General features: G+C 55.6%; 1 protein-coding gene across 2 annotated transcripts in view; it reads left to right on the top strand.

The window, feature by feature from the left end:
• The window catches only part of SDK2 (sidekick cell adhesion molecule 2), a 262,290-nt gene that overhangs the window by 172,286 nt on the left and 64,800 nt on the right, over nt 1-25,204 (top strand). For both annotated transcript variants that reach the window (XM_043585159.1, XM_043585158.1), the window contains exons 5-15: nt 890-1,023; nt 7,933-8,044; nt 9,690-9,880; nt 10,048-10,131; nt 12,235-12,429; nt 13,649-13,765; nt 15,349-15,516; nt 16,473-16,575; nt 22,879-23,055; nt 23,304-23,440; nt 24,022-24,169. In XM_043585159.1, the coding sequence (XP_043441094.1) occupies nt 890-1,023; nt 7,933-8,044; nt 9,690-9,880; nt 10,048-10,131; nt 12,235-12,429; nt 13,649-13,765; nt 15,349-15,516; nt 16,473-16,575; nt 22,879-23,055; nt 23,304-23,440; nt 24,022-24,169 (1,566 nt within the window). The remainder of the gene's footprint in view (nt 1-889; nt 1,024-7,932; nt 8,045-9,689; nt 9,881-10,047; nt 10,132-12,234; nt 12,430-13,648; nt 13,766-15,348; nt 15,517-16,472; nt 16,576-22,878; nt 23,056-23,303; nt 23,441-24,021; nt 24,170-25,204) is intronic.

Genomic DNA, 25,204 nt, shown 5'->3' with positions numbered 1-25,204 from the left:
CATCACATTAAAATCCAAGATAGACTTGACAAACTAATGGTTTTGTTTGTCATCAAGAGAATGGGTGAGAGGGGGAAGCGGGCAGAGCGGGCGTGGGCAACGCTCCCGGTGCTGTCTCACCCACGTCGGATGAGGCCCCCAGTTTCCTGCCTGGACGGACCCCTTTCCCTGCCTGCAGACCAGGGGCTGAGGGGCTGAATGATGGGAGCCCCGCAGAGAAAGCCTGCACCCCACTGCCCGGCTGGCCTCCTTTTTCCTTCTCAGCCAGCCCAGCCAATCTCACCCTTGGTGACCAGCTTCAGGGAGGTAGAAACTGATACCCTGGGAGGGGGCTGGAAGGAGAGGTGAACCCCCATCATCTGTGTTATAGGCAAACCTGTCTGTGGCTTTAGAATCCATCTGAACAAATGTAGGACTAGGTGAAGGCATTGATTCTGGAATGATCCTGCTCATTTCTAAATTCATTATCATCGCCATTCATTCATCCATTCATTCATTCCAGTGAATGGATTTCTTTGGTGCAGAGATGGACACACACACACACACACACACACACACACACAGCATCAAAGCTATGACATGGGAAAGGACAGAACACATGGAGGGCTCAGACATCCTGGGCCAGGTGTGGGGGGGGGGGGCGGGAAGCTTCACGTGGACCGTCTCGGACCTCTGTGCATGTGCTGGACTTGGGTCTGACCCCGCCCCACGCTGGCAGTACATTCAGATTCTCTACAAACGAAATGTGCTAAAGTTTAGGCGGGAAGTGGTCCCGGGAGTTGGGCTGGAGCAGGGGCTCCGGGAGCCACCAGCTTCTTGTCCTCGCTCCCATCCTCCGATGCTCAGAGCCCCTGGGCCCCTGTCAGACAAATCTTTTTCCTCTGCTCAGAGCCATCACCCTGGAGAACACCCTCGTCATCCTGTCCACGGTGGCTCCCGACGCAGGCCGCTACTACGTGCAGGCTGTTAATGACAAGAACGGGGATAACAAGACCAGCCAGCCCATCACTCTTGCCGTGGAGAGTAAGTAAGCGGCCGGGCCTGGGACGGATGGAGGAGCGCGTCATTAAATCTTGGGAACGGGGCTCCAGAGGGTCGTTGGGAAGATGGAATGGTGGCGGAGCGGAGAGGCTGGAGGAGGGCCGGGGAGGGGCCTCTGAGGAATAGGAGGAGGAGACCCAGCTGAGGGAGCCAGGAGGCAGCTGAGTTCTGGATCCCATTCCCATGGCAAGACGGAAATCCTGCATCTGGGGAGGGGACACTTAGCTGGCTGTCAGCAGGGCCGGAGGCCCAGGGAGGGCATGGAGAGAGTGTGCACGTGTGGGTTATAGCCACCTCTGGGATTCAGGTGCTGACAGGGAGAGCGTGCAGGGCACCGGGCACTCGTTTCTAGAGAAATAGACTAGCAGCCTCTACTCAGCGGGTACACACAGAGTGCTGCTGCTACTCAGAGCGGGCCGTCTTCTCTCGGAACATAGGCTCTCTGCCCAGGCTCCTGCCTAAAAATGCCTCTCTGCCAGAAACCACCCAGCACCCTGGAATGGATAGGCAAAGCTCTCCCCAGTAGCAGAGAATAGACGGTAGCAGATGAAAAGGGTCAGCTCCTTAGATCTCCTTTGCCAAGAGGTATTTGTCCAGCTGAGACTGAAGGCAGGTGTCTGATCCCTGCTGGAAATGCTGGGGACCCCTCCCTGGCCTAATTCTCGAAAGCCAGCCAGGCCCCTTCCCTCTGTGCTCCACCCCTGGAATAGGGAAGGAGGGTGGGGTGGCTCAGGCAGCCAGTCCAGGCCCGGAAGCACAGAGTAAGTGGGGCCAGAGCATGTCGCAGCCGCCCAGCAACCACACAAGCTGCGGGAGCCAGATGTTCACGTCTCTCCACATCTGCACCACTCCTGCTCCAAAAGCAAGTCTCATTTATCACCCGCGGTCGCATGGGGACGCAGCCACCAGCAGCAAAAATGAGGGTGCTGGTCTGCGTATGGAGCCTTCCCGTGTCCTTCCCCTGATCCCGGCCTCTGTCTGCCAGTGTCTATACAGCCCAGAACGTTCCTCGGCCATACCATGTGCCTTCCTGGGCTTTCTGAGCACCAGCAGAATCCCTTCCTGTATCCACAGAATTCTCTCCTTCCCAAGTTCCAGTCTGCCTAGAAAGAGACCTGAACGCAGAGAGGAGAGTTCCATTCCAGATACTGACCTCTCAGGGTCACAGATGTAACCTCTGACGTTGACCTGGGTCAAGGTCTCAGTCTGGTCCCTGTAGCCTTGGGGCCCAGCCATGACCTGGCTCTGCTGTTTCTACAGAGAAAGGAATTTAATCATCAGAGGGAGATGTTTTCCCCCATATATTCTCTAGTGGTCAGAATACCTGGAGTCCAATAGAATTCAGTCTTTGTGGAAGAGGCAGTGTTCACGGTCCGCGTCACGGCCGGGCCGTCTTCCTGAGTGACTCAGGTTACCCTGACACCAAAGGTTAGAGCCCCCCACTCGGTGCTCCTCCCCAGAACCCAACCTCCTCCCCCGACTTAAGCCAGCTATCCTGGGGCCCACTGTGAACATCGTTCCCTCTCTTCTCTATCTCAGCTCTGCCCCCCGCAACCCTCCATCTGGCCCAAGGGAGGAGCGTAGGACCCTTCCGGACCCCCGTTATCTGCCCAAGCCTCCCCCGGTTGTCTGTTTCCCCCACCCCATCGCCACTCGCCTCCTGCTCTCACGCGGCGATTTGTACTGGATTAAGAGCAGAATCAGCTGGTTTTCAGCTAATTTCTCCTCCCACGAGTGATTGAGCTTCAAAACCCTGTTCATGTCACTGACACAAATCCCCCAGCCTGCCTGCCTGCCAGCCAATTTACTAGGAGCAATTGCCACTTTACCCACCACCAGCTCTGTCTGCCCTCACTTATCTCATGGAGCCTCGCCTCTCCCTCTGTTCCTCCCTCCTCGTCCCTCCATCCTTCCTCAGCCCAGGGCAGTGCTGCTTCTTAGTGGCCCCGGGGCGCACAGGGAGCCAGTAGGGGGCTCATGCTCTTCAGAAATGGAAAAGTTAAGAGCAAAGCCAGTGGCCCGGGAGTTGGGAGTTGACCCCTGCCCAGGAGCAACCCTGGTGACCTCACACAGAGTGTCACAGCTCTTGAAAAATGCAAACCTGGGGGCACCTAGGTGGCTCAGTCGGTGAAGTGTCCGACTCCTGATTTTAGCTCAGGTCATGATCTCATGGTTCGTGGGGTGGAGCCCCACGTCGGGCTCTGCACTGACAGCATGGAGCCTGCTTGGGGATCCTCTCTCTCTCTCTCTCTCTCTCTCTCTCTCTCTGCCCCTCCCCTGTTTGCTCTCTCTCTGTCTCAAAATAAATGTATAACCATTAAAAAAACAAAAAAGAAATAGGGGGAGTTAATTTTATTAATGTATTTTATGTGACCCAACATATCCAAAATATTACCATTTTAACACACAATCAATACGGAAAATATTAACGAGACCCTCTGCACCGGGTTTCTTCGTCCTCATACTGAGCCTTCAAAACCTCTGCGTATTTTACACTTGGAGCTCATCTCAATTTGGTTGCTCAGTTTTCATCCGAAATACGTGATCTGTGTTTAGACTTCATCAAATTTACAGCTGGAAAGGTGGTGTCGGATACCCGTGTTGTTCTACACGTACTTAAAAGTGTTCTAATAACTGATTTGGGGATCCGTTTTTAATTAAATGTAAATTAGATAAAATTAAATCCCATCAAATCAAAGGGGCGCCAGTCACTTTTCAAGAGCTCGCAGCCACCTGTGGTTCTTAGCCCCCATGTTGGATACCTGCCCAGGAGAAGGGAGCGGCTTACCTCCCTGCCCCCACCCCCACCCCCACGCACTTGACCCGTGGCCCAGGTGAGTCATGTGGTCCTCGAACTTCCGTTTTCCTCACCTGTAACGTGATGCCTGTGGCAACGTGTAATTGGAGGATTAACTGAGGCGCCTCGGGGAGAAGGCATCACAGTGATGTCCCTCACTGTGACTATTATCAAAATCATCCAGGGCCCCTGGGTGGCTCAGTGGGTCAAATGTCCACCTTCAGCTCAGGTCATGATTTCACGGTTTGTGAGTTTCAGCCCCACGTCAGGCTCTGTGCTGACAGCTTGGAGCCTGGAACCTGCTGCGGATTCTGTGTCTCCCTCTCTCTCTCTCTGCCCCTCCCCTGCTTGCACTCTGTCTCTCCCTCTCTCTCAAAAGTAAATAAAATTTAGAAGAAAAAACAAATCAGCCAGGGGCAGCAGGACCCAGCCCCAACCCCGGGTTCAATCCGCATCAGGCACTCACGCGGAAGACACCCCTCCTCCTTGCTCTGGTTTGCATGTGATTTTCCCGGCTTGACCTTTGGGCTCCGTTCACCCCACTGTCCAGAGTATGGGTCCAATGAGGCAGATGTCCTGCATTCCGTCCCCAGCCACAGCCAGCCGTCCTCCTCACCCTAGGTGGTCATCTGAAGACCTGCTTAGCCAGGAGCTGACAGGACAGGCCCCCCAGCCGTGAGCACCTGTCAGTAGGATGTGTCCTGCCTGGGGCAAGTCCGTGCCACGCAGGGCCATCTTGACATCCCCGGTCCACCCCAAGCTGTCCACTGCTTTCACATCACCCCAAGAGCCTCCCTCTCCAAACAGGAGGCTGGTGAGGTCGGAGGGGAGCCAGGAAACAGGGGGGAGCGGGGAGGGGCAGAGGGCATTGGCTTGTCCATTTCAGGATCCAGAGACAGGGAGAGAGCCATGTGAGCACCGCGTGGGAGGCAGGTGCCAGAGAAGAGGTCACCAGAGCCAAATGTCCGGAGCAGTCGAAGAGAATCAGTGGAGAAAAGGGGATTTGCAACCAGGGGGTCGCCGGTGACAGGGGAAGGGGAGTGCATGCAGGGGGTTTGGGGGAGAGGGGACAGGGATGCCGGTGGCAGCCGGGACCTGGTGGTGCTCAGAGGTATGTTCAGACAACTTCTGGCAGAGCTGATGGCAGCCAAGAGGGAGAGTTGTTTCCTTCTGTGCCCGAGTGAGGACTGAGCCAGAGAGATGATTTGGGGAGTGGCTAACGGCCTGGGTTTACAGCCTCGGAGACCGGGTTCCCGTTCCTGGTTTTGTCCCTTGTTAGCAACTGCCATTGGGAAGTAAACTGCCTCACTGCTTTGGCCTCCTCCGTTTGTCTCTGCTTTCTCATCTGTAAATTGTGGGATGACGATAATGACCCACCTCCGGTGGCCGTTGTGATGAGCGTCGGTTAGCAGAGTGCCAGGACGGTGCCTGGGATGGTGCCTGGCACGGCACGTGGCCTCTTGCCCTCAGTCGCTGTGACTTTCACCTCCTGGGAACCTCTGGGTCCATCACGTGGTTTGGTTGGGGTGGAAGACGGGAGACCAGGAATCTCTTCCTGAGGACAGGCAGGTAAATCCCAAGAAGGACGGCCTATCATTTATTAAGGACCTACTATGTGCCAAGTACTCTGCGCTCCCCCCAGACCAGCCTCGCCACCCCCACCGAGGCGCTTCTTCCCAGCGTCCATCCCATGCACTTTAATCCGATAAATGTCTAAGCATCGATCTGAGATCCTTCCAGACCATGCCCTGCATGAGGACAGACCCCTGCCTGTCTCGCTCAGTGGGGAGTCCCTGGTGCCTGGCACAGTCCGGCGTGGACTGAGCCCTCACCCAGAAAAGAGCTGTTGAGTGAGGGGCCGAACTCACGTAACCCTGAGACACAGTCATTTTTATCTGCATTGTGTCACTGAGAAAATCAAGATCTGGCTGAGGACCCTCCCCACGCCAGGATGCCTGGGGCAGAACAAGGTTTCAGACCAAGTCTTCCTGACCCCCCAGGACCTCGGTGTGACCTCCAGGGTCCCCGGATAGGTGTCAGTCTCCCCTCCACCCCTCCCAAAGCCGACGAGTTGGCCCTGAGGCCCTGGGGTGGCCCTCATATTTTTAAACTCCGAGGGCTCTGTTTCCCTGGCTCCGCGGTGGGGCACCCCTCTTGGGCTCTAACTGTCTCCTCGTCTTGCCCCATTAATCTGCGCCGTGGTACCTGTGCGCCCCAGCATGTAATAAACAACTTAGAGCACACTTTTATGGATTCAGCTATATCAGCAGCTTTCAATCCGATCGCTCTTTATGGCACCTACATGAGGCTTTTATATTGTTGCAATTATTTTCCTTTATATGCTTCCTTTCTTCCCCCTTCATTTTACTTTATTTTTTACATTTTATTCCCTTTCCCAGCAAAGCCTGGAGTCCAGGCAGGAAAACCTGCCCGGGGCTGATCAGGGTGGCCGAGGGCCAACCAGGGTGGCCCAGAGCGACACCGGGGCGGTGACCTGTTCTCCCCGTCCTGTCACTGCCCCCCCCCCCCCAGGGCTGGGGGTGTCATTATAGTCTGCTACCTCCAGAGTCTCCTGGAAAGGAGCCAACTGGATGGATTTTTCGTGAGAGAGAAAGCCCTCCGTGTTTGAACTTTCAGGAGCCCTGGCACAGGTACACAGACAGTACTTGAATTTCTGTCAGCATTGGGCCAGTGCTGGCCCACAGAGATAAGAGCCTGGCCACTTCCTAAAGAACTCAAAAAATAGAAAAGGCAAAGCTGTTAGACGAGTTTGAGGTATCGTTTCGTTTGGTGTTTGTAGAGCCCACTCGTGACACGTTCTCTTTCATTTCAATCATCGTCCCCGAAGTTGTGCACGGATAGCTCTGGACCCGTTCATGCCTTCCCCTGTCAAATACACGTGAGGCCCCTACTATGCGTCAGACATCGCTCTTGTCCTAGAGAAGTAAGCATGAGCAAGACTGTGTTAGCTCGGGCTGCTGTAACCCGTTACCAGACCTGCGGCTTCAGCACAGGCAGTTTGGGAAGTCCAAGATCAAGGTACCAGCACGGCTGGGTTTTGCTGAGGCCTCTCTTCCGGCCTTGCACACAGCCGCCTTCTCACCGTGTCCTCACGTGGCCAAGACAGAGCTCTGACGTCTCTTTCACTCCCGATCAGGGTGCCAGCCCTGTTGCATTAAGGCCCCACCCTTATGGCCTCCTGGAACCCCGTCTACTGGAGACCCCGTCTCCAAATACAGTCGCATGGGGGTTAGGGCTTCAACGTACGATCTGGAGGGGACAGAATTCGGTCCAAAGCAACGATCCATGAGATTCCCACCTCACGGAATGTATTCGCTTCCTCGGGATGCGATAACAAAGTACCATAAACTGGGGAGGGCGCGGTTATAACACCAGAAATGTCCCCTCACAGGTTTTAGAGGCCAGAAGTGTCGGCAGGCCTGTGCCCTCCCTGAAGGCTGGAGGGGAGGATCCTTTCCTGCCTCTCAGCTTCTGGTGGTAGTCCTCTGCACTCCTCGCCTCGGAGACACCTCGCTGCAGGCTCTGCCTCGAGGTCACCTGGCCTTCTCTTCTGTGTGTCTGTGTGTCTGTGTCTAAATTTCACTCCTCTTCTAAGGACAAGTCCTATTGGGCGTAAGGCCCACCCTGACACAGAAGGACCTCATCTTAACTTGATTATGTCTGCAAAGACTCTGTTTCCCAATAAGGTCACGTTCACAGCTGCCGCGGACTTGAATGTGGGGGGATTACTATCCAGCCCAGTAGAGGGGGTTTGCATTCAGGTAGAAGACGTGACAAGTGGCGATGTAAGCCAACAAGATAAATGTGGGTGGAGGGAAGGATTTTGAAGGCAAAAACAGGACAAGGGGAGAAGGGGAAAGGTCTTGGTGGTCTCCAGTGGGCGCTCCCTGGACCCTGAAGAGAGGAGGGGGAGGGGTAAGAGGGTCCCTGGAGGCATGTCTGCAGGTTCGGCCGTGGTCACCCGCTCTGCTACATAAGGACAAAAGTCTTCCATGGCATGAGCCTCTAATGGGGGCCGGGCAGAGATAGGATTTCCGACCTGTGTTTCCGGCTAACACCTGGCCTCTCTCCAGATGTCGGGGGACCTGCAGACCCCATCGCCCCAACCATCATCATTCCTCCCAAGAACACCAGCGTGGTGGCCGGGACCTCAGAGGTGACCATGGAGTGCGTGGCCAACGCCAGGTGGGTAGCGAATTCCCCCTACTCCCCTTCGCCCTTAACTGCAGCCGGCGCACCTGACCTGTGGGCTCCAAGGGGACCAGTTCAGGAAGGCCCGGAAGTGTTACATGAGGACCCCATGAAAGGAGATGGGGCCTTTGTCCTGGAGGAGGGGCGACGTGTGGACGTGCTGGCTACTTCCAGAGGGTTGTTGGGTATGAGCCGGGCAGGCTCGTTGTCCGTGGCCCAAAAGGAGAGAGCGAGGCCCGAATGGAAGTTATGGGGCAGCGTTATGGGGCAGCCCCAAATACTGAGGCCCCGCCTGTGGCCCTGAGAGCGACCTGGAAGGGACAGGTGACCTCCCTGCCACGCAGGCACGTGTGACAGGCATGCTGGGCTAAGAGACGGCTCGCATGATGGATTTGGCAGATCCGGTGTTGGGCACAATCGCAGCCCCCCTCTAGCCGTGCACGGCCCTCACTCCTCTCACACAGGAAACAGTTAAATAATGACTGCGCCTCATCACGTGTGGCCGCAGTGCTGTGCCTTCCCACGCGATTTCCTTTCCTCCAACAACCGCCCGACAGAGCTGTCGCTATCCCGCAGGCCAGAGAGGGCAAGCGACCTGCCTGAGACCACCCAGCTGGCCAACAGCAAGGTTGCCATACCACAGGCCACCCTCTCGGGGCTCAGGGCCATGCTCGGGGCCTCAGTCTCCTCAACTGTAAAATGGGAAGGATTTGAGCACCCACCTCCCCGGGGGAGCATGTGGGTAGAGCGCTGGACCCAGCCTGACCCGACACCTCTTAAGTGCTCCAGAAAGATGCTCCGAGGTGATGGGTGGGGAGTCAGACCAGCGACCCTGAGGTCACATCCAGTTGAAGATTCCCGGAGAGCCGCGTTCCTAAGCATAGGCTCCCGGGGACCCAGGTTTTCCGCAAGTGCGGAAAAGGCTGCGGGATGCAGAGGAACTCGCTGAGGACACGGAGAACGCCTATAAGAGCCTGCCTAACGTCACTGGAGCCAGCGTTGCCCAGACCCGCTCCATCACAGGACCCTTTTCTGCGGGACCCCGCTGCGCACCCCGTGGGGTTGGCACAGACCCCTCCAGGATCCGCCAGGCGCTAAACGGGAGAGCAGGCCACACCCAATCTCAGGGGGCTTTGGGGGGCCAGGGTCGGTGAGGAGGGTGCCCGATTTGCCCTCTGTCTAACTCAGGAGGTGGGTATGTCCGTCTGCCTGCCTTTCTCCCTCCAAACCTTGGGCGATTCTCTCTCATTCCTCTTTGTCACGTTGCCCGGCGTTCTGGCCGCTCCTGCCCGCCGGCTTCTGTTTGGACGGGGCGCAGCACAAGGGGGGCAGAGGAGCAAGACGCACGGCGTGGGGTGCAGGGTGCTGCTCCTGCACTCGGGAGCCCCGTGTCCCCGGCGGGCGCCGGGCTGAGCTAATCCACCTGCATTACAGCGTCCCCATGACCGCAACCCCGGGGGGCACAGGCGCCCCCATTTCACAGACAAGGAAACCGAGGTCCAGAGCGCTGACGGGCTTGCACCTCTAGGAAGTGGCAGGGGCTGGGGCCCCGGGCTGGCACTCCCGCGCACCCCTGCCCTGGCCCTCAGGTTTCTGGAAGCCCCTGTGGCTGAGAACCTGCCTCCCTCACCGCCTCCAGGCCCCTGATCAAGCTGCACATCATCTGGAAGAAAGATGGGGTGCCGCTGTCGGGGGGCATCAGCGACTACAACCGCCGGCTTACCATCCCGGGCCCCACGGGCAGTGACGCCGGCTACTACGAGTGCGAGGCCGCCCTGCGCAGCAGCAGCATCCCCTCTGTCGTCCGTGGAGCCTACTTGTCTGTGCTGGGTGAGCTGGGGCAGGGCTGCTGGGGCTCCCCGCCCAGGGCTAGGGGCATGGCTGGGCGTGCCGAGCAGTGGCTGTATCCTACGGGCAGTATGGCTGGGTGACCGGAGCAGGGGCTGTATCAAAAGGAGCATGGCTCTGAGCCCCTCCTCTGGTCCCTCCTCCTGCAGAACCTCCCCAGTTTGTCAAGGAGCCAGACAGACACATCACAGCAGAGATGGAGAAAGTGATGGACATTCCCTGTCGGGCCAAAGGTAACACAGCGGCATGGTCAGCGGGGAACAAGGACCCCCGCGCCCAGACCCTCAGCCTTTCCTGTCCCTGTCGCAAACTTTTCTAAATTCCACTTCCTTCTCCAGGTATCATCACTGAGCAGAGAGTTAGTCTGGCTGTGAGCAGACGCCCCAGGAAACAAACAGGCCAAATTACCATAATCTCAGGACTGGAAATCAACCCACGTTACCCTAACTTGAGGGTTACAAATGAATCCAAATTACCGTAATTTCAGGATAGGTGACAGACCGAAATTGCCCGTAATTTCAGAGTTGGAGACAATGTCAGAACTGTTAGAACGTGTGGGTGCGTTTCGCCTGAGATGGGTCTCATGAGCTCCGCCTGGTTTCTGGTCCATTTTGCTCCATTTTCTCCCCTACTCTTTTCTACTTAACCCCCCTAGTCAGAGCTCCTGGAGAATTTCCACTCTTCCCATCCCCAGCCTCCCTCTTTCTGGCCCAGCTGAGCTACAAGGCAGCCCCAAAACCGGGGTGGCATCCGGGGTGATCAGATGGTAGGAGAGGGCATCCACCATGGCACGCGGTGTCATTTTGAACAAAGAGGCAGAACGTAGCTCAGGCAAGGAGAGTCGCAGCGGAGGGAGGGAGGAAGGACTCCCCTTCTGAGCCCACGCGAGGGGAAGGCCAAGATCCATTCGTGCACCCAACAGACATTTTCGGAGGGTTTTCCACGTGCCAATACTGCTCTTGGGCTGGGGAGATACAGAATGAACCCAACAGCCAGCCAAATCCTTGCTCTTACGAAACTTACCTTTCTTCGAAGGAAGGCAGACCAACCCATGAGCAAATAAAGATACTTTATTTCATTTCATCGAAAATGTCATGGGTTGTGAGATGCCCCATTATTTTATGTGCCACTAAGAAAGAAAAAAGACTACCAATGAAATGATGATGTGCTTTCGATAGGAAGACGCCTTTGTCTCGGAGATGTTACCACGTGAAAGAATGTGTGTGCCCGTGGAAAGGATGAAATACAGCATCGTAGAATGTCAGGGTTGAAAAAGAGCTGGGAAGGAGAAGCAAGCAGGTGTAGGGGGCTTGGGGCCACGAGTGCTCCTTCGGATGGAGGGTGGGAGCTCACCTGGGGAAGTCACATGTGAGCCGGGACCCAGAGGGAGAGAGGGGAGGCTGGGGACACGTGCGAGAAGACCATGCCAGGCCCAGGGGCGTGTGGCTTGGGCAAGGCTGAGAGACGGGGAGCCCCTGTTCACCTCCCTGTGCAGACCAGGTAGGAGAGGGCTCCCGAGAAGCACCAGCCTCCTCTGTGTGCTGCTCGACACGGGACTCTGCAGTCATGTGGGTTTGGGAAACGAACCCCCGTTGGAGGTTCCCAAAATACATAAAAGTCTCTGCTAAATTAAATTGCAGTTAGGGCACCTGGGTGGCTCGGTCGGGTAAGCGTCCAGCTTCAGCTCAGGTCACGATCTCACAGTTCATGGGTTTGAGCCCCACGTCCGGCTCTATGCTGATGGCTCAGAGCCCGGAGCCTGCTTCGGATTCTCTGTCTCCCTCTCTCTCTGCCCCTCCCCTGCTCACGCTCTGTCTGTCTCTCTCTCAAAAATAAATAAGCCGTAAAAAAAATTTAATTCCAGTTAAAAATTAATTTATGGGGCGTCTGGGTGGCTCAGTAGGTTGAGCGTCCCAGCTCTTAATTTCGGCTCAGGTCATGATTCCAGAGTCATGGGATCGAGCCCCTCATCGGGCTCCACGCTGTGCATGGAGCCTGCTTAAGATTCTGTCTCTCCCTCTTCCTCTGCTCCTCCCCTGCTCTTGCTCTCTTTCTTAAAAAAAAAAAATTTTTGATTCATTTGTCCCATCCACCATTTCCAAGCGAGACTAACCCAGCTAAATTTTCTTAGAACTCCTGCTCTTATAAGAACTTGAGAAATGCCACCCCGAGAACATCCTTCACCTCCTCCAAGACCATTAGCGGCCCCTCTAAGAAGGCTCTAGGGAGCAGGACACACAGGGACACCCTCCCCATGCAGCCTTCCAGGCACCCCTCAGAGGCAGGAGGGAGGGAGCCCGGAGGTGGGCTGACTGGGGGCCCGCGTGTCCCCCTAGGTGTGCCACCGCCCTCCATCATCTGGTACAAGGACGCGGCCGTGGTGGAGGTGGGGAGGCTGAACCGGTTCCGGCAGCGCGGCGACGGGGGCCTGCAGATCAGCGGGCTGGTGCCCGACGACACCGGCATGTTCCAGTGCTTTGCCCGCAACGCGGCCGGCGAGGTGCAGACCTCTACCTACCTGGCTGTCACCAGTAAGTTGGGCCTCTGCTGTCCTGCCCCGGCGTCCCTCCCGCTCCCAGGATGCAGCCTTCCTCCAAGCCAGCAGCCTCTCGAGAAGAGATGCTGCATTTTGCAGAGCTAGGATTCCAGAAAACTCAGCAGCGGGGGCGGCCCTAGCCGGTTGCGCCCACTGCTCTCCCAGCCCGGGTCTGGCGCTCCAGGACCCTGAGCCGCAGAGGGGTTCGCGGGCTCTTGGGAGAGAAGCGTCTGTGAGGCCACGTCTTGCTCTGGCCTCGCAGCTGCCCCTGGCCTCGTGGACAGGGCTGAAGCCACCCCGTCCCCACTGAGAAGACTCGCTCACTTCTCCAGAGAGACCCAGGGCTTTCATCTCAGTCCCTCCTTCAAACCTTTTACCCTCTTGGAGTCTCTTGGTGGGGAGCATAGCTCTCCCGCCCTCTTCACGGAGCTGCGTTCGCAGCCAATGCCACATGAGTGGCCACACCGTCGATGGCAGGGCTCTGTGCACGTGCAAAGTGCCGCTGGGTTCCTTGTCTCAGCAGCAAGAGGATGTGTGGTCTTGGGCCTCCCGGCGTCCCTCGGGGGAGGCCCTCAGTCCCACAGAGCTCCCCCCGAACAGGGCGGCCGTGGGGCAGAGGGCCAGCTGGGTTTGCCCCAAAACGGCACTGGGGACAGAAGGGCTGCCGTCTCGCTTCTTGCTTCCGAGGAGCGCGGGCGAAGCCGGCGCTGGTCCGTATCCAAGCTCTGCTCCCATGCACCTCTGCCCCTGAGGGCCGGGCCAGGGAAGGCCAGCGCAAAGCAAGAACGCTGTGCTTCATCTTGAAGAACCACAGCTCGACCGGGCTGCGGACTCTCCAGGGCCAGGCCTCGTGCAGAGTGGGCAATGTTCTTCTATTGGCCATAACTGTTTTTTCTGTCAGGAACCCAGAGCCTCGATGTCCTGTTCAGTGAAGGAGGCATCATGGCGGGTGTGAGCCGCCCTCGGGGGTCCTCCCTTTTCCCCCAGATGGAGGCCGGAGAATCAAGGCAGAAGGGCTGGTGTAGCCTGGGTCCTGCCACAGGGCAGGTGGTGCAGGGAGCCCCGGAGGGCCTTCCGGGCTTTTCTCCGGTGCTGGGGTCCCATCGGGACACCTGCGTCCTTCTTGGTGGCAGGGGCAGGATGAGCACCTGGCCCTCTAGCGGTGGGGGCTCCTCTGGGGTGTAGCTGAGAGGCTCCACTGTCTCCTTTTGCAGGCATCGCCCCCAACATCACCAGGGGCCCCTTGGACAGCACAGTGATCGATGGCATGTCAGTCGTGCTGGCTTGCGAGACTTCGGGAGCGCCCCGGCCGGCCATCACTTGGCAGAAAGGTAGATGGGACTGATCTCCTTTGGAGGGTGTGGCCGTGTGACAGCCTAGGGCAGTCCTCAGAGCTCAGTTCTGGAGACAGCCGGGTCAGGTTCCCTATGTACAGTTGTGAAGGTCGTGCACTGCACACCCCCGGGGGCGGGGCGTCTTTCACACCACAGTATGCACCACGTGCCGCCCCGCTGGGCTCAAGGCCCGGCTCTGCAGCTCCAGAGACCTGTGACCTTGGGTGAATCATTTAATCACTCCGAGCCTCAGGGTCCCCGTCTGTAAACTGAGGACAATGGGACCATATACCTTGGGTCAGCGTGAGGACGAAACAAGAGCCAGCACTGTGCCTCGGCAGTGGGGAAGCCCAGTGAATGGCCGCTGTTTGACGGTCCGTATTACGGTGGTGGCCGTCCGTGCAAGTGGGAGACCATCCCTGCCCCCACGGCAGCGCGGAGGGCTCCCGACACCCCAGCTAGCGAAGCTCAAGCGGTCCCGCCCTCGGTGGCTCCTCCGCGGCTCTGGTTCCAAATCTCGCCTTCCCAGCTCTCCCCGTGTGCACACACCTGCAGTCACTCCCTCGCACCTCCCGAGTCTGCGTGGAGGAAGCTTCTCCCTAGGACTCACCTGCCCCCCTCCCCCGGGCCTCCCCACGCCGCCCCCGCGGCTCAATTTCTCCACCTCCTTATATACAAGAAAACCTGCCCCTTCGTTCAGCTTGTCACCTGCCGCCCCGCGAAGACCCAGGCTTCGGTTTGGCCCGCCGCTGTCTTCCTGGGGCCCAGGCCGAGACTGACACATGGTAGCTGCTCAATAAATATTTGTGGGGTGAGTGGAGGCACAGCCAGGCGCGGGTATGGACACAAATAAACACGCTCACCCGACACGCTCACTGGTTCAGCATTCCTGCCCGTGGGTGCAAAGGGAGACACCCACAGGCTTGCACATGAAGATTCCCCTCTGCACGGACAGGTGGGATTGTCTTTAAAATAGATACAGTTTCGGGCTCATCTCCCTCCCTCACCCCCAGGCACCAGGCCTCCCCAGGTCCCACCGCAGAGGGAGGCCTGGCCCACCCTGTCCCTGTCCACCCCTCCCCCCCGCCCCGCTCCTTGCTGCTCCCCCCCACCCATCACTTCCCTCCGCTTCCCTGAAGGTGACTCTCCAGAAGCATCCTGCCGCAGGATGCCCGTCACCACCTTGTCAGAGCTGTCTGCCCCCTCCCCACCCCCCCCCCCAGCCCGGGTGCCAGCTGTCTCCGAGAGCTGTGCCTGGCTGCTCCAGGAGACCGTCCCTGGCCTCCTCCGGCGAAGGGCAGACGGCGCGGTGGGTGGAGAGAGAGACGCCAGGAGATCCGGGCTCTGTGACCGAGCGCCCTCGTGCCTGTCACCACGTCAGAAACCCCCCTGGGCCTCCACCCCCACCCCAGCCCTGCCCCCACCTCCGCGGCCCTCCCAGTCTTTCTAAAGCTGGGGGCCTGCCCGAGACCACCTGCCCGGAGCCTCCGGGGAGAGGGCTCGTGCCGTGTCAGAGTGCCGGGGGCTGCGTGGACGCGCACAGCCGGCCGCACCCCGAGCCCACCCCGTGTCGCCCTCAGGGGAGCGCATCCTGGCCAGCGGCTCCGTCCAGCTGCCTCGATTCACGCTGCTGGAGTCGGGCAGCCTGCTCGTCAGCCCCACGCGCATCTCCGACGCCGGGACCTACACCTGCTTGGCCACCAACTCTCGGGGGGTCGACGAAGCCTCGGCCGACCTGGTCGTGTGGGGTGAGTGTGCACAGTGCCTTCACACGTCCGTGCGTGAGTGTGTGCCGAGCACAGTGTCCCCCTGCCGGCACCTCCACACCCGCAGGTCGGTCCCGCCAGGGGCGCTTCTTCCGAGAGAAGGGCTCGGACGAATGAATGACTGCAGAGGGAAGGCCGGGCTTCTGCCGATGGTTCCACGAGAGCGAGGGCTCTCGCCGCGCGTGGCCGAGTGAGAACAGAGAGGCGGTGGGCAGCTAGCTGTCTTCAACGTTAGGGCGGCAGTCAGCACCCCCGTTGCGTAAAGGGCCAGAGAGTAACTATTTTAGGCTGCGTGGGCTGGACGGCCTCTGTCCCGACTCCTCGACTGACTTTCCTGTTTCAGCAAGGAAGCAGCCAGAGGGCACGGCTGTGTTCCGATGCTAGTGGCCTTGGTAGCCAAAGAGGCTACCGGCCGGACTCGGCCCCCGACCGTAGTGTTCTGAGCCCTGCTTTAAGGAAGCGAATCAAGCCCCTTGTGCGGTCAGATTGCACCACTGGGGGTCCACGCCCAAGACAGACATGCCTGCGGGCCACCTGGGGAGGCTGAACACCCGTGGGCTCGAATGCCGTGCAGCAGGGGATGCTGTTTTTACGCTGGCTAGACCACCGCTGTGCTGGGACCATGGGCCCCCGATCACCCTCAGATTTCCGTTTGTGTATCCCTCACGCGGGTTCGTGGGGGCAGGATTAAACGAGCCCCCGCCACGAACGTGGCTTTCAAGAATTCAAGTACCACGGAGGCACATTGTTCCCTTAACGCTCTGGGACATCGGCCGTGGTAGACCTGTCCACACGCGGGGCCTGCCTCCGCCTACCCGTCGAACTCAGCCACTCGGGCTCGGTTTACCCGAAAGCGCCCTTCCCACACACCTGCGTCTCACCTGTTACTCCGGCTCTACACCCCCTTCTCACCACCCTGTCTCCCTGCCCTCTTTCAGCCCGGACCCGCATCACCAAGCCTCCCCAGGACCAGAGTGTCATCAAGGGCACCCAGGCCTCCATGGTGTGCGGAGTGACCCATGACCCCCGAGTGACCGTCAGGTACTCCCTCTGCTGTGACCCCATGGAGGCAAAAGGGGAGGGCAGCTTGTGGCCAATATCACTGCCAAAGCAGCGGGCAGCGAGGCTGGAAGGGGCCGGCCACTGACGCCACTCAGGAGTCCTGGCCCCCCTGGCTCTGGAGGCAGCTGCATCCTGGGGTGCCATCTGGTGGCCATTGGGCATATGACAGTCTAACCGCCACACCAAATGCCCGCCCCCCACCGCCGGAAGCCAAGGTGGCCCGTAAGGGTTCCTAGACTTTTTTTTTTTTTTAATTTTTTTTTTTCAATATATGAAGTTTATTGTCAAATTGGTTTCCATACAACACCCAGTGCTCATCCCAAAAGGTGCCCTCCTCAATACCCATCACCCACCCTCCCCGCCCTCCCACAGGGTTCCTAGACTTTTAGACACACATCCGTCCTCGGCCAATCCACTGCGGGCCTCCAGTTTGAGAAACACCTCCTTGAACATTAAACATTGATATTTAGGGCAGTCGTCATGTGCTGCCGGCACAAACGCAAGCAGTGAGCCTTGAAATCACAGAGATGTAGTTAATATGTTGTCAACACATGATTCAGAATATGCTTATTCCTGGGATTATTCAATTTTTGTAAAAAATAAATATATCAACCATAAATGTTCTCCAAGAGAACCCACATGTTCCTCCCCATAGAATACCGCTGTGAGTCTCAGTTCTATACATAAGTAGCTATAATTTTAGCACCCATTAATTGAAAAATTTTATAATAAAAAAAACTATGGTTAATTCAGTAACACTTTAAAATAAGTTGGCGTTTTATTTATTAAAACGTCATCTATTATTTGGAAAATACTTGCATATTTTATTCATTCTCTAGACGATTCTTTTTTTTTAAGTTTATTTATTTTTGAGAGAGAGAGAGAGCACAAGCGGGGAAGAGGCAAAGAGAGAGAGGGAGGCACAGAATCTGAAGCGGGGTCCAGGCTCCGAGCTGTCAGCACAGAGCCCGATGCAGGGCTTGAACTCATGAACCGTGAGATCATGACCTGAGCCGAAGTCGGACACTTAACCGGCTGAGCCACGCAGGCGCCCCCATTCTCCAGACAGTCCTTCATTGACAAAGGGATTCGTGGATCTCTTGCAATATAGCCGCAGGCCCACCTTCCAAGGACCTCCAGGGACCCACAGATGGAAAACTGTGTTCTGATGCACTGGAGGGGTCCTCGCCTCAGGATGGAATTCTCCATGTAGTGCAGTTTTTTCTAGATGGGAAGAGAGAGAACAGAACTGGTCCCTCAGCATTTGCAGCCTGTGCCCAAAGTCTCCCCACATCTCCCACCCCTTCCTTGGACTTGAAAACCCTGTCCCAGCTTCAGGGAACACACCATGGGGCTCCCTGACCAGACAGGCTAGGAAGGACCCGAGCAACCAAATCAAATAAAGTGGCGGAACGGTTTCCAGAACAGTCTCAGGAGAGAACACTTCCGTTTGGTATCCGAGGCCAGATCTAGACCCACTCGGAGAAGTCCAGTCGGGCAACGATGACTGCCAATCCGTCTTTCTGTTGGCCTTTTTTCTTACTGCATGGCTAATAGATATCCTGTATAGAAGGAAAATGTAGAAAATGCAGATAAGCCCCAAAAACTGGGGAGGGAGAGAGAGAGAGAAAAAAAAAAGAAGGAAAAAAGTAAGTTTACCTGTTTCTCTCAGAGATAGTCATATTTGGGTGTCGTTTGTAAAAAACTGGAAACACAATTCCTTAGTCTGTGTCCAGGTTTTTACAAATGACACCCAAATATTACTATTTGGTAAGAACCTTAAGAACCTATTGTGACCCTCCTTCCCTGTCGATGAATATTTTCATATAAACTCCATTACATGATTCTTCACATGTCCATTGTGTGGCTGTAATGGAATTTATGTTACCAATTCCCTAATGCTGGATATTTGGATTGTTTTCCAATTTTTTGCTAATATTAAGAAACATAACGATCCACATCCTTGTAATTATTTTTGCACGGCTTTGATTTCCTGAGGACTAATTTTTTTTTAATTTGTTTAATGTTTACTTATTTTTGAGAGAGAGAGAGACAGAGTGTGAGTGGGGGAGGGGCAGAGGGAGAGGGAGACGCAGAATTGGAAGCAGGCTCCGGGCTCCGAGCTGTCAGCACAGACCCTGACGCGGGGCTTGAACTCATGAACTGCAACATCATGACCTGAGCCAAAGTCACATGCTTAACTGACTGAGCCACCCATGCACCCGCTAGTACGGGATTATTTTTATTTATTTTTTTTTTTTACATATACTTTTTTAAAAGTTTTTTTTAATTTTTAATTATTTTTGAGAAAGAGAGAGACAGAGACAGAGACAGAGTGCAAGCAGGGGAGGGGCAGAGAGAGAGGGAGACGCAGAATCGGAAGCAGGCTCCAGGCTCTGAGCTCTCAGCACAGAGCCCGACGCGGGGCTCGAACTCACGGACCGTGAGATCATGACCTGAGCTGAAGTTGGACGTTTAACCGACTGAGCCACCCAGGTGCCCCCTATCTAATATCATTTAAAATCACTCGTCAAAATTGTTTAATAGCCAGCTATATAATAACAGATAATTTTGGAAAATTTATACCCTGAGTTAAATGAACCCACTGGTTGTTTTTTTTCCTTCCTTCCTCCCTTCCTTCCTTCCTTTCTTCCTTCCTTTCTCCCTTCCTTCCATCCTTTCTTCCTTTCTTTCTTTCTTTCTTCCTTCCTTCCTTTCTCCCTTCCTTCCTTTCTTTCATTCTTTCTTAACTTTCTATTGTGGAAATTTTCCAAGATAGGCCAGAGTAGAGAGACCAGTGTCATTAAGTCTCATATACCCATCTCTCAGCCTCAGTGATTGTCAGCACTTTGCTCACCTGATTTTGCCTATCCCCCTCCCCCACTATACACACACACACACACACACACACACACACTTTTTTTACTGCAATATTTTTTTAATGTTTGTTTATTGTTTTTGAGAGAGAAAGAGTGCGTGCACATGCTCGTGAGTAGGGGAGGGGCAGAGCAGGGAGACCGAGGATCCAAAGCAGACTCTGCACTGCCCGCAGCGAGCCTAACGCGGGCCTCAAACTCATGAACTGTGACATCACGACCTGAGCTGAAGTCGTGTGCTTAGCCAACTGACCCACCCAGTCGCCCCTAACTGCGATATTTTAAAAGCAAATATTAACCGTGTAATTTCACCTTTACATATGTCAGTGTGCATTTCTTACCTAAAAGGACTTTTCTTTAAACATAACAACAACCATGTCCCTGGTCACACCTAACACAATGAGCAATCAGTCCCTTGATGTCTGCTGATACAATGGCCCTGATTATCTCAGAGGTGCCTTTTTAAAAGTTGGTTGGTTGATGGGGCGCCTGGGTGGCTCAGTCGGTTAAGCGTCTGACTTCGGCCCAGGTCACGATCTCCCGGTTCGTGGGTTCAAGCCCCACATCGGGCTCTGTGCTGACAGCTCGGAGCCCGGACCCTCCTTCGCATTCTGTGTCTCCCTCTCCCCCTGCTCCTCCCCCACTCACACTCTGTCTCTCTCTCTCTCAAAAATAAACATTGCCTAAATAAATAAATAAAAGTCGGTTGGTTGAACTCAGCGTCCACACAAGGTCTACACGTTGCTTTTGGTTGGTGTGCCTCCTTTCTACATAGCCCCCTCCCCCTCCTTTTTATTCTTGTTTTCATTGTTGCTTTGTTTACGTGCAGTTAATTAGTTGGAGAGACCAGGTTCTACAGGACAGAGGCCCAGCTAACTTGTTCTGTAAAGGGCCGGAGAGTACATGTTTTACGCTTTGAGGGCTATATAGCTTTTGTCACAGCTCTTCGAGTCTGCTTTTGCAGTGCAAAAGCAGTCACAGGCAGTGTGCAAACGAGCGGGCATGTCTGTGTTCCAATAAAACTTTATTTACACAAACAGGCGGTGGGCCATTGTTGGCCGATACCCACTGTAGAAGACCCCACCTTCTGGGTTTGGCTAGCTGCTTTTTCGTGGTGTGGTACACTGTACTTCGATCCCTGGTATTTCTAATTAGATTCAAGGAACTGGCTGATCAGATTCGGGTTCAGTTGTTGGGGCATAAACACTCCACGGCTGGTAATCTATGCTTCCCAAAACGCCACCTCCCAGGGCAAAAGATGTCTGCTTGCCATGAGCTGGTTTTTTTTTCTTAATTTTTTTTAAGGTATTTTTGAGAGAGAGAGAGAGAGAGAGAGAGAGAAAGAGCATGAGCCAGGGAGGGGCAGAGAGGGGGGCAGGTACAGAGGCTCTGAAGCCGGCTCTGTGCTAACAGCAGAGAGCCCGATGCGGGGCTCGAACTCACAAGCTGTGAGATCATGACCTGAGCTGAAATCAGACTCTTAACCTCCTGAGCCACTCAGGAGCCCCTGCCATAAGCTGTTTCTTATGCAGGAATTCTACTCATGCCATCAGTGCTGGCACAGATGATTCTTTTCTAGCTATGGAGATGAATTGAAGGCGATTCCTTCTGACAATTTGTAAATATGTATAAAAAGCCTTAAAATTTAACTCAGCAGTTTCACTGCTGAAAACGTATCCTCGAGGAAATGATTTAGCACGTAGGAAAATACGTTACTGCAAGGATGTTCATCGCAGCATTAACTATAATATCGACAAACAAAGAGCTAAGCCGGTCACCCAACATTATGGGAACGATCTCAGAGCAATCATGTGGGAAGCACCGTGCAGCTGATAAAAACCATGGTGTGGAAGCATCCCATTTAAAAGAGTTTATGACCTTTTGTGGGGCGGGAAAGCAGCTTTAAAGTCAGGATGGATGGATAGATAGCTAGATCTTGTTTGCGTACATGTGCTACAAGAGTCAAAGTGCATAATGATGACTAACTTCTATTGATCCCTTGCCACGCTCCGGGCACTTCTTGGAGCATTTTGTATTAACTCACACAATCCTTAGAGCAACCTTATAAAGCGGGTGGTATTATTTTCCTCGTATGACAGATGAGGACACTGAGGCACAGGGAGGGTAAATAAACACACCCAGGATCACAAACGCTGGTAAGTGGCCAAGGCAACACTTGACCAGGGAATCTGAATCCAGAACATAGAAACACTGTGGTACCATGCCCATTGGGGCAGGAGGGAAAAGTCTGGAAGGTATATGCTCAGCTGTGAATCATGGTTACCCATTATGGGAAAGCTTCTCGGTTTTCCTGTATTTTTTTTTTTCCTATTTGTATTTGCAATTCCCTGATTTTTTTTTTTAAACCTAGCTTTTTTTTTTTTTTAAGGTTTTATTTATTTTTGAGACAGAGAGAGACAGAGCATGAACGGGGGAGGGGCAGAGAGAGAGAGAGACACAGAATCGGAAGCAGGCTCCAGGCTCTGAGCCATCAGCCCAGAGCCGATGCGGGGCTCGAACTCACGGACCGCGAGATCGTGACCTGAGCTGAAGTCGGACGCTTAGCCGACTGAGCCACCCAGGCGCCCCTTAAACCTAGCTTTAAAATATTACAGGCTCATTCTCCCTAGCAAACTTGCATTCTCTAACACAGAGAGTTCTCTCGCATCCTTGTGGCTCAGGCCACCCTGTCCCCAGCTGAGCGAGTGACGGGTCATGTACAGAGTGGCTCAGTCCCCATCCTGTTCCCAACACCCTGGCCAACCTTGCTGGGGGGCAACAGCAGGACGTGCTCCCCGGAGCTGGCACCCCACGTTATGTTGACAGTAATAGCTGTATTTCCTCAAGAATCATTCCAGAGGGGATATTTCTTATTGTCAGGCCCGGGCATGTGTGTAATTTCTCAAATCCCCCTTTGTACTGACTGACCGAAGCTAAAGTGATTTTTTGGACACTGAAGTCAATTTGTCACAGTGATGCATTGATCTAATGATTCCCCTCATAAAACTAATTCCAAAATGCAGTCTGTGCGGAAACGTTAATTCTTTTTCCAGCTGTAATCTTTTAACCTCTTCGGAAGATTACCTTTTGCCGGCTCTTTTGTGCTGGCTGCTTGGCAGTCGCTTCTGGCCAAAAGCAACACAGCTCTGACCTAGACCTGAGATAGAGGTGTGACGGCTTCGTGTGCTAACCCTCCCGGACGGAGCACCTGCCATGGGGACGGTGGGCTGGGGGCTGATCGGGCGCCCACCGTGCTCCGGCCCCAGACCAGCCCTGGGGCGTGGGGGGGGTGATTGGGGGGGGGACTCTGCCGCCTTTGGAACTCTCCTCCAGATCCGCCCTGGGCTGATCCCCAGAAGTGCCCCCTAGTTCCCTCTCTTTACTGACTGGTTCTTCTTACTCTCAGGTACGTCTGGGAGAAGGATGGGGCCACCCTGGGCATGGAGAGCAACCCCCGCATCCGTCTCGACAAAAACGGCTCCCTGCACATCTCACAGACGTGGTCGGGGGACATCGGCACCTACACCTGCCGGGTGCTCTCAGCCGGGGGCAATGACTCTCGAAGTGCCCACCTGCGCGTCAGGTAAGGGGGCAGCCTGCCCGGGCCCCCCCCCCAACCGCAGCTCAGTGAGGCCTTCTGTCAAGAGCAGAGGAGTCTGGGGACAGGTAGGACAGGTAGGCCCGTAAGCCAGAGAGCAGAGCCTCCAGGTGGCCGGCCCGAAGGCCGAGCTTGGCGGCTGAGGCATCTCGAAGTTCAGTCTGAGCCCTGGTGCCCGTGTGTCACCTGACTCCAGACCTCACAGCCGGCCCCGCCACACCTCTCTCCCCCAGGCAGCTGCCCCACGCCCCCGAGCGCCCTGTGGCGACCCTCAGCACAGCGGAGAGGCGGGCCATCAACCTGACGTGGGCCAAGCCCTTCGACGGCAACAGCCCCCTGCTTCGCTACGTCCTGGAGATGTCGGAGAACAGTAAGGCTTCCCGCCGCAGCCAGCCGGAGGCACGGGCTCGGGGAGGCGGCCCGGGGCCGGGATCCAGCTCCCCCACGTCCCAGTTCTCTGCCTTTGAGCAGACCTTCTGGAGGCCTCCGCGTCCCTGCAGAACGAGCGATGGCATCCGCCTCCTCGGGCTGCTGTGGCCGTTGAATGAGATCATGTCTGTGAGGTGCGGGACTCAGGACCTGCCTCTCTAGAGCCTCCAAGGCCGTGGCGACTCTTTTTCTTCTTTAGCCTCCAGACTGGGACCTGCAGAATTAACAGGCCTTGTTTCAGGGGCATTTTCAATACAGTTTGCCTGGAGCTCATCGATTCGAGGGGGGAGAAAAAAGATAGAAAAGACACCTGCCATCTCTGTTCCCATGAGTCCTTGCTCCCTCCCCAGGACCCTCCAACCCCCTGGGACACGTGGGCTAAGGGGACCCAGGAAAATGACGTGACCAGCCTCTGCCGGGTTGAGTTGGGGGCGGCGCGCCTCTGCTGGCCCAAACGGGGCTGGGGGTAAGGAACACGGCCCCCGGGATGTCCACCTCTGCCTCCACCCTCCGTCCTCGTAGATGCCCCCTGGACCGTGCTCCTGGCCAGCGTGGACCCCGAGGCTACCTCCGTGATGGTCAAGGGCTTGGTGCCCGCACGCTCCTACCAGTTCCGTCTTTGTGCCGTCAACGACGTGGGGAAGGGACAGTTCAGCAAGGACACGGAGAGGTGAGGGGAGCAGGTGCTCTCGCCTGGTGGGTCTCGGTGACCCCATTGGCCGGCGGGGCTGAGGGGGGCTGCCTACGGCCGAGACCAGTATGGCCACGCGGGGCCCGCTGTGTGCAGATCCTGGGGGCTTTGGTGTCCACCTCTGTCGAAAGGGGTAGCATCACTCACACCTGCCTCACAGGGATGCCGCCAAGGTGAAAGGTCACCCGGGGGAGGTGCCGTGAGCAGTGCCCGGGGCAGGATCAGCACCGATTTAATGGTCCCTCTCACTGGGAGCCGAGCGAGTTCAAAGACTCCCTTGCTCTGCTCTGCCTCCCCCGTTGGCCGCCGTCACTGTTACGTGCACGTGACAGATGTCCGTATCCAGTGCCTTGCAAGACGCCAGGTCTGGTTAAGCTTTCGGTGAGGCTGTTTTAAAGATGATGAAAATTGAGGAAAAACAGAGGGTCGTCCATTTTCGAGCATCACCCGGTAATACCCGCTTCCGTAGGAGCCGACTGATTCTGGCCACTTAAGTCCTATAACCAGGTGGTCACCTCTGGGGAGAAAGAAGCCATGCAACAAGAGGGCAGAGTGACGGTGACACGAATCCCATGCACCAAAGCATTCCTTTTCTTATGTTTCTCTTCACTTTTTCCAGATGTATTGAGATTCTAATTGACATGTGACATGGTGTGAGTTGAAGGCACAGTGTTTTGATTCGATAGATTGTATGTTCCCATGTGATTAGCTGACACGTCCATTTCTTTTTCGTGGTGAGGACACTTTCGACCTCCTCTCTGAGCAACTTTTAAGTAGACGATACGGGACTTTCAGCTATCATCCCCAGGCTATACTTCAGATCCCCAGGATTTGTTAAGCTTATAACTAGAAGGCTGTAGCCTTGACCACTATCTTCCCATGTCCCTCCCTCACTAGCTCTTGGTAACTACCACCCTCCTCTCTGTTTCTCTTAAATTCAACTTTTGTAGACCCCGCGTACGAGATCACACAGTGTTTGTTGGTGCAAACGGTCCTTCTTTCTCATAGCTGAAT

Source organism: Prionailurus bengalensis, chromosome E1, assembly GCF_016509475.1.
Source record: "Prionailurus bengalensis isolate Pbe53 chromosome E1, Fcat_Pben_1.1_paternal_pri, whole genome shotgun sequence".
Lineage (NCBI taxonomy): Eukaryota > Metazoa > Chordata > Mammalia > Carnivora > Felidae > Prionailurus > Prionailurus bengalensis.
The sequence above is the reverse complement of the archived record's forward strand: the minus strand, read 5'-3'. Positions and strand labels throughout refer to the sequence as shown.